This window comes from Metopolophium dirhodum, chromosome 8, assembly GCF_019925205.1.
Source record: "Metopolophium dirhodum isolate CAU chromosome 8, ASM1992520v1, whole genome shotgun sequence".
NCBI lineage: Eukaryota > Metazoa > Arthropoda > Insecta > Hemiptera > Aphididae > Metopolophium > Metopolophium dirhodum.
Window position 1 is genome coordinate 7,340,685 of NC_083567.1, and position 9,153 is coordinate 7,349,837.

The following is a 9,153-nucleotide window of genomic DNA, read 5'->3' on the forward strand; positions in this document are numbered from 1 at the left end:
TGTATAATATTATAGGTTACTAATAATCGTAGGTTGGTAACAATCTGTAGTTTATTAAGAGTCTTTAAATATATAAATAATAATATTAGGCAAATATATTTTAGGGCAAGAGATGCTGTAGCATCCCAGCATCCCAGCCAGTCCGCGCCTGGTGCTTGTAATTACTTATTACTAAATAGTATTAAATAAGTACTAGTTTTCTAAAATTAGAAACAGACATTTTTCAAAGCTGATTGTCACTTATGACAAATTGGAATAGAACAAAAGCCAAAACTAATATTCTTGACAGTTATATTTAAAAAAAAATGTAAAGGTACAAACTCAAAATATATATTATAATATAAAAAAATAACGAATCACAAAATACACCCATACATTAAAAACTATTACACAATAACAACTAAAACACAATTATTAAGAAATTAACTTTAAAATGTTCTAGATCCAACAAAATATCTTGGAATATCATTATCTTTCACCGTGTAGAAGTATTTTATTTTTTTTTTTTTATCAATTTTGAGCAAATAGTTGGATTGTTTGATAAATTAAAAATGCTTATATGATAAATTATAAGCTTATAAACCACCTTCAGAAAAAAAAGAGATCCTTTACACTGGAAAATATGTTGATAATTTAGTGTATGGCAATAACGGCAATATTTTTTTAACACATATTACAATTTTGATTCCGTCAGCCAAGCAAAATTTTGTGGCTTGCGATCAGCAGATGGGTTAATCATTATATTAACAAACGAAGGTCCACTTGTATCCTGTCAAACATAATTTATCATATAAGCGCATTGCATAATTCAAGATTAAATAAATGGTAATGTTGTTATTAAATAAATTAGGTAAACTTTGTTACTGTAAATTTAGCACATTGAAAGTTATTTTTGCAAACAAGGATAATTTGTGTTTGTCTACCATGTAATTTGAATATTTTTACTCAGTTTACTGTTAAGTCAGCATTTAACCTTAGTTATTTGGTAATGGATCTTTGATATTTGCTAGTACCTACAAATAGTTTTTAGAAGTTTTCATTTTATACAAATCACATGAATAATTATAATACCCAAACTAAAAATAAATGTATATATTGTACAGTAACTATTATTAAATTAAGTCATTTAATTACAAATGAAAGAGTAAAATATTTGGTACCTACATAATAGTTTACTTATATTTTATAATAATTTATGTTGTTAACATGTTGAACGCGTATTTTGGCGTCATAAGGATCATTCAGCAAAGCGTTTGACACAATTTTGAGTCTAATGTACATTTAAAATAAATGGTTAAATATTCCCTACGCGTGGATGAATGTTATTTTATTATTATTTAGTGTGGATTAAACGTTATAAGCAGTTTCTTTATTTTTTTTAATTTAATTTGTTTTTACTTTTATCATACGCATTAGGTGAAAACTGCAGTCATACGCAGTCAACATGTTAAAGGCTATTTAAAATGTACTTTTTAAACTACAATAAGTTAAATGTTAAACAATCTGTATTAATATCTGTAGTCTTATACAAATATACTAATTTACATTCATCATTATTATACTGTTTTGTTGTTTTAAGTATTAATAATACATTTACTCATTAATAAACTTAAATAAAATATATTAATCCATCATTGATTATTTTTCATTATTTTATTATTAAAGCAAGTTTTAAGAATTATTTAATTGTAGTTTGTTAATTGAATATTAAATTATTTTGATTATGTGATATAAAAGACAGGGACAACAAACCTGTGTGTACAGTTTTTTTAACCATTATTTTTTTTAAAATAATTTAAATATATTTACCATAAAAGCATTTTTCACTGCATTAGAAACTTGGTCAACAGTTGTGCAAAAATATCCTTTGCGACCAAATAGAGTCAACATATTTTCATAATGAATGTTTACGGATAAGCAATTAGGAGGAATACTGAAAAATAATAATACAATTAAAAATTAAAAAATGCCAATAACAAAATATAAGTTATAAGTTTATAACATATTATATTGTGTTAACTTGAAAATAACATCAAAAATCTAGCCGCCGGACCGGGAATCGAACCCGAGTCTCTCGCTTTCCGGGCGATTGCTCTACCACTAAGCTACCCGAATGCATAGACCCATGACGCTATCTCCCAGTTAACGGGAGTTTACAATTGTATACATACACTTCAGTTAAGTTATCAGAATCTTGCACCAAAGACCAAGTGGACTCATCAACACCTCCATATATGCCATTATTATTAACAACGATGATGACAATTGGTAATTTATACCTATAATTATAATATAAGAAGCTTAAAATATAATAATTTTTAATAAAATCATTAAAAAATACTATCATTGGTACCTAAATTGTATGTAATTCAACTTTTATGTCAAAATAATAATTTTAGATTCTGAGCGGAGCGATGAATGTATTGATTTTACAATGATGTGTGTTTTATTTTTGTGTCTGTCATCACGGTTTGGGGCATTAAAACTGCTTCGATTTTTTTCAACAGTATCTTGTTTGATGGGAAAGTGAATCTAGTTAGTGCATTAGGGAGGTCAAATTTTTAAATTCCCAAAAATTTTCAAAAGCGACGGGAAAAACAACATAAAAATTAAGGAAAAACGAGAAATTTTTACGCAAATACGATTTTCCACAAAATCGATTTTGGTGTTTGGTGTAACTCTAGAACAAATGAACGTATATACATGAAATTTTCACTGATTGTTAATATTTGCATTTTCTATACACGATAAAATTTTCAAAATATTTTGATATGTTTTGAAATGTTTAGGAACATTTTCAGTTTCCAATTTTATTAGTCTTTTTTTCTATGAATGTCAATAAAACTTTATTTTTTTGGGTAAAAAAGCTTGAAAATTTAATACAAGGATTCTACTATATTGTTACAATGACCTTTGAAAAAAATTAAAAATCCTTAGTCACAGTTTTTATTTATAAGCATTTAAAGTTCAAATCTTGACAAAATACGGAAAAATCACGAAAATTAGCAAATTATTTTGAGTTGAGAATTCATAAAAATGTTTCTTTTTAAATCTAAGATTTGAAAATGTAATATAAGATTACTCATAAGTTTGTCTACCTTAATCAAAAAAAAATGTCTACAAGAAACTTAAATTAAATTTTTATAAGCGTTTGAAATTCATATTTTTACAACATTGATATTCACTCGATTTCTCATGTAACGATTTTCTTATTTTGTTGTAATTAAAAAACAAATGACTGTAGATACTTGAAAATTTCACTGAATGTTTATATTTGCATTTTCTATACACAATACAACTTTGAAAATAATTTGACTCTTTTTGAGCTGTTTATGGACATTGTCAGTTTCCAATTTTTTTAGTTTTTTTTCTATAAATATCAATAAAATAGTATTTGATGGGTAAAAAAATGTGAAAATTTAATGTGAGGCTCTTGATATATTATTACAATAGCAGTTGAAAAATATTAAAAATACATAGATACAATTTTTTTTTATAAGCATTTAAATTTCAAATTTTGACAAAAAATTATCACATTTAAAATATAATAATTATTTTGTGGTTAAACATTTATAAAATGTTCAACTTTTATAGCTAAGGATTGAAATTTTAAAACAAGGTTCCACATAAATAGCTTATATATAAATTACTTTATTCACAATAAAATCATCAAATATACTTAGTAATAGCATAGGCTGACTGACCATTTTCGCTCAGAATCGTTTTTCTCATACAATGATAATATATCATTGAATTCAAATTTAACACCATCCATTACAGTGACCCACTTGTAACCTACTGTACAGCAGAGCGACATTAACTTACCCACCTTTTTTTACTTAAATGTTAAACAATAAACAACCCATAAAATAATAACGATACAATGATTACTACAAAAATTAAGTAACATTTTTTTTTTTTAAATCGTATGCTAAAATGTTTCAATGGAGCAAGAATTAGAATAAAAAAATTATATCGGTACATCATGAACAAAGGACATTCTATTGATAGGACTCATATATTTGAGCACCTAGTTTTAAACTGAGGAACAAAGATATTTAAAAAATCAACAGTATTGGACAAATTACAAGCACAATTAAAAGTTTAACAAAAATTGTAGGTGGTCCAGCATCCTCTTCTATAGACTTATATGAAAAAAATAGCTGGTTAACATCTTTAAACTATTCAGCATATAGATAAAATGAATTTGAATTCTAATATGAACTCTTATTTTCACGACTTACCTGACCATTGTTTCCACTTCCATTCCTGAAAATCCAAACGCTGAATCACCTTCAACACACAAGACTCGTTTTCCAGGTTCATATTTTTGACACCATAAGGCTGCAGCAATAGCAAATCCTAATCCTACTCCCATGGTACCAAATGTTCCTAAATATGAAATTATTTATATTAGAATATTAATATTATCGTCATAAACTAGTATTTATCTTACCAGCATCAAGTCTATGTCTAGGTAAATTGTTTAATAATACAGCTCTACCAATGTCCATCGTATTTGCTCCTTCGCTTACAATCATACAATCTGTAAATAAACAAATTTATTGATTTTGTTGATTATCAATATTACAAATATTTATCAGAATAAGGAAGTGTCACTTATTGTATGGGTTATTCTCTAATGCTTATCATGTAGTTATTTTTTTTCTCTTCACACATACTCCTCTTATTGTACTAAAATACAGATTGTGGGTTACTTTTAAAAATGTTAAGTAAAAAAAATGTATCAGATAACTCATAGAAAGAGTAATTAATATTTGTTCACTAGGCTTTAATTTTATAATATTGACATCTGATATTTTAATCACAAACATTGTAAGAAAATTCTCTTTTAAAATAATAAACTTGAGTTTGAAAACAGAATTAAAATAAAAATGTATGTTTAATACAATATTTAACTACTATGGGTAATAATTTTGTCATTAGTATTTAGTACCTAAAATACATTATTTAAATCTAATAAACGTATGCATAAACTATTTTAATAATTTACTCAGTATGTAAAAAATAATAATTATAAAATTTAAACATTTTAAATATAATAGTAGTGCTTAAAAAATATTATTTCATTATTTTTATAAAAACGTTTTATTTCATGTTTTATACATTTTACATTATTAGTTTAAAAATAATTATATGAAAATACTTAGTACATGAATTATAATATAATACTTCTAATAAACTTAATAGTGAATATTAATGTATTATTATAAAGTTTATTAACTATTAATACATCATTATTGAGCTTATATACCATAGACTTTGTAAAAACATAAGTACATGAAATAAAACCAACCTTTTGGAATATTATCATACACATGTCGAAAAACTGTGTAGTAGTTTAATGGTATGGATGTATCTTTCATCATTGACTGAAAATAAAAATAAGACTTATTTTGTACATATAATTTGGTATTTATGAAAATATAATATTTTAACTCTGTATTTTTATTGAGTTTAGTTATCAATGGAGTGATATACTGATGGTGGTAAAAACTCTTGAAGAGTATTTGATGCCGGATAAAAAAAGAAGAAGAGGTGTCTATTGGGATAAATTCGCATTAATAATGAAATGGAATATTATGCTAGTCATAGAAACTTGATTTAAACCAATATTTATTATTCATTTAATGTCTTACCTCTACATATTTTTTATTTGATAAACACTTTTCTTTAAGTTTATCCAACCATTCGCTTCTTATATTATGCCATTTTTTCTTAGACAAACAAACATTTAAAGCATTAACTGCAGCATGCATATCTGCTTGAATTGCTACACTAGCTTGTTGGCTATTATGTAACTCTTCTGCACTTATGTCTATCTGTATGAACTTAACATTAGCATTGAATCTTGGTGGTTTACCAAAATGTAGTATCCAATTTAATCGTGCACCAAGTAACAGTATAACATCAGCATTTAGCAAGGCATAAGTACGTGCAGATGCTACACTTAAAGAATGTTCATCGGGCACTACACCTTTACCCATTGGTGTGGCTAAAAACGGTAAGCCGAATTCTCCAATGAAATTTCTTATAGCATATTCTGCGCGTCCATAGGCAGCACCTAAGTACACATATAATATAAATATATAGTAATATTCTATTTTCAAATATAATTTGCTTACCTTTGCCTACAATAACTAGAGGTTGTTTGGCATTTATTAATAGTTCAGCGGCAGATTCAATATTTCGAATATCAGGGAAAATCACTGGAGGTTGCGGGATAATTGGTTTGTTCACAACTTTATCTACAGGAATTCGAGCTGATAATAGATTGGCAGGAAAATCTAAATATACAGCACCTATAAACAAAACTTAAGTGATTAAGAGTCTTCTTAAAAAAAAAAATTATTAATGTTATCACCTGGTCTACCATAAGTAGCATAACGTATTGCTTTTTCAACATGAACAGGTATTAGTGCAGCATTTGGGGGCCTTGCACTGTACTTGCAATAAGGTCTACTGAGTTCAACTTGGTTGCATTCTTGAAATCCACCGATTCCTTCATGATCTTCTGCACAAGAGCCACCAATAACCAATAGAGGCCTAACACAATAACTATTTTTATAAAACAATTTGCAAATCACATAATATTTGAGCATTATAGGTAACAGACCAACAGTTGATTTGTGCATTGGCCATTCCGGCAGTGACATGAAGCAATCCGGGGCCAGACACTACTAGACATACACCTGGTGTACGCGTAAGATAACCGATTGCTTGGGCTGCGTATACTGCTGATTGTTCATTGCGCATTCCAATGTATTTAATACCGACTTGTTGCAGGGCCATGCTGAATTCAATAACTGGAATACCAACAATGCCAAAAACATATTCGACATCCTATACATAATATGTAAACAAAACCGTTTATTTTGTCTTGAAGCTATTCTCGCATAAAATACTAACTTGATGTTTTAATGCTTGTGCAAGAATGTTATTGCCATCAATATCCTCCACGTCGTTTGACATGTTTTTGCGATTGAATATTGAACGATAAAGTAGTAGGAACGACTGTAATATTATGTTAACAAACTACTATTAAATTAAAGGTACGAGGGGAAATGCAATAATCTATTTACTATTAACTAAATGTGGCAGCAATGAATATATTATTGTAGCAATGAATTAGCAAATTATTATAATTTAGTTTTTAGAAGAACAGGAAATAATTATAATAATAGTTGTTGTTATGATTATTGTAGTGATTGTACGCGATCGCAGGACACTGACGATTGATAACAGATAAGCAGCAGTGCCGGTTGCACCGTTGCCGGAACGTCATTAAAAATACCTAACGTTACCGGATGGCAGACGGAAAATCTAGTTCTAAAATTTTTTCCATGGCCATTCGGTTCAATATTAAAATATTATTTCAATAACATACCTATTACATAATAGGTATTTCGTATTTATACATTCGTAATAGAATAGTCGACGACTCACGACTGACGAGTAGACTATAATAATTATTATAGTAGAGTACCTATAGTATAGACAATCGAGTATCGATTTTATAAAAAAAAATTATTAATTTTATCCAAACTTGAAATAAATGCGATTGCATATTTTTTACTGCAAGTATAATTTTAGGATCTCGGACAAATATTGTAATGGTTGTGTTTCAATGGCTGTTTCACCGAGTTGACACGTTTTGGTGGTTTTGCTGCCGCAGGGACATTTTGATGCGTTTTAATAATAAGGTACGTATAGTAACCTAGTACCAGTAGTACCACACAACCATTAACCATATATATAACAACTAATGACTATGGTTTTTAATGGTTTTTACGACAGTATAATAATTTATTCCCATATTTAGTAATTTCCTATACTAAGTACGAACTAGTGCTTTACAATAAGTTCCATTACGACAAGTATAAAATCGTACGTACCTACCTACTGAACATTATGAACATTATTCAAATTAAAATGGTTATAGTAAACATTTTGATATTCATGACGTATAAAATCATGATGTAAATCTATCGTTCACAACTTGTGAAAAAAGCTTTTGATAATATTTAGGTAGGTAGGCATATGGTTTATGGTTAAATGGTTTGTACTAGCAGGGGCGGACAAAAACACATCTTACCGGGCAGCCCGATATTGTCAGGCCACTTTTCAATATGACCATTATAGTCATTATATAGAAGCCTTTAAAGACCTTTAGTAATTATTGCTAACATTGGCGTAATTTAAATTTTTATTTGGAAAGTGTTTTAAAATGTTTTTGTCCAATCAAATTATATATAACTATATATTATATAGTATATATATATATATAGGGACACTGATCATCACATATGCATATCTGCCCTATCCGCTCTATTACATAAACATTTAACAAATAATATTTATCCAAATAAATACCGGAAATAACAATTTACTCAAAAGATTCATATTAGACCTAGTTCATTATTATTATATCATTATCTGTTTCCACCAAAATTGATTTTTCTATAGACATTAACATAAATGCTTCTAGAATATTGATGACAATAGTCATTGAGCTTCTTAATCTATTTTTTTTTTTTAGATATTTTAGAGTAGAAAATAATTTACGATTATCTCTTTATCATACTAATTTAGATTCAAAACAGTCTAATAACCTATTAAAGCGAAAAATTAAATTCACAACGAAATTATTGAATAATTATAGAATGACAGCCACTTTTTGTACAAGCAATCCAACCCACCCCTAGTTAGGTTGGGTATTTGGGTTAGACATATATATAATATTTTAAGCGAACCTCAACCCAGTACGCGTTTTTTTTTCAAATAATTGAGTAGTTACTAGGTATACTAAGTACGTGACGTTATCTCTTCGTTTACAGTTTGTATAGGTAGGTACGTGCAAAATAGTTTTAAACAAATATAATAGTATCAGGTACGTCGCGTTTTAATATTTTAAACGATAAATGATTATTTTCCTTCGGTGATTGTACATCATAGGTACATTCGTACAACTATATAATTAACTGGACGGATGAAAAAAAAATTAATGAAATATAATAAACGTTTACCACATTTAAATAATATTGTAAAAACAGTGATTTTAATATTATGCAGTCTACGACGACATAAACGTCATAAACTACACGTCTGCCACGAAAATATTATAATTAATAG

The 9,153-nt window shown here is 27.7% G+C and overlaps 1 protein-coding gene across 1 annotated transcript; it reads right to left on the minus strand.

The window, feature by feature from the left end:
- Positions 1-274: 274 nt before the first annotated feature.
- LOC132950985 (2-hydroxyacyl-CoA lyase 1) lies at positions 275-7,213 on the minus strand. Its single transcript, XM_061022630.1, has 11 exons — positions 6,931-7,213; positions 6,638-6,864; positions 6,386-6,567; positions 6,147-6,323; positions 5,661-6,085; positions 5,318-5,393; positions 4,457-4,546; positions 4,245-4,392; positions 2,172-2,279; positions 1,810-1,933; positions 275-769 (listed from the first exon to the last, which is right to left on the minus strand). Exons 1-11 carry the CDS (start codon positions 6,991-6,993, stop codon positions 674-676), a joined length of 1,716 nt encoding a protein of 571 aa, XP_060878613.1. The 5' UTR covers positions 6,994-7,213; the 3' UTR covers positions 275-673.
- Positions 7,214-9,153: the final 1,940 nt, after the last annotated feature.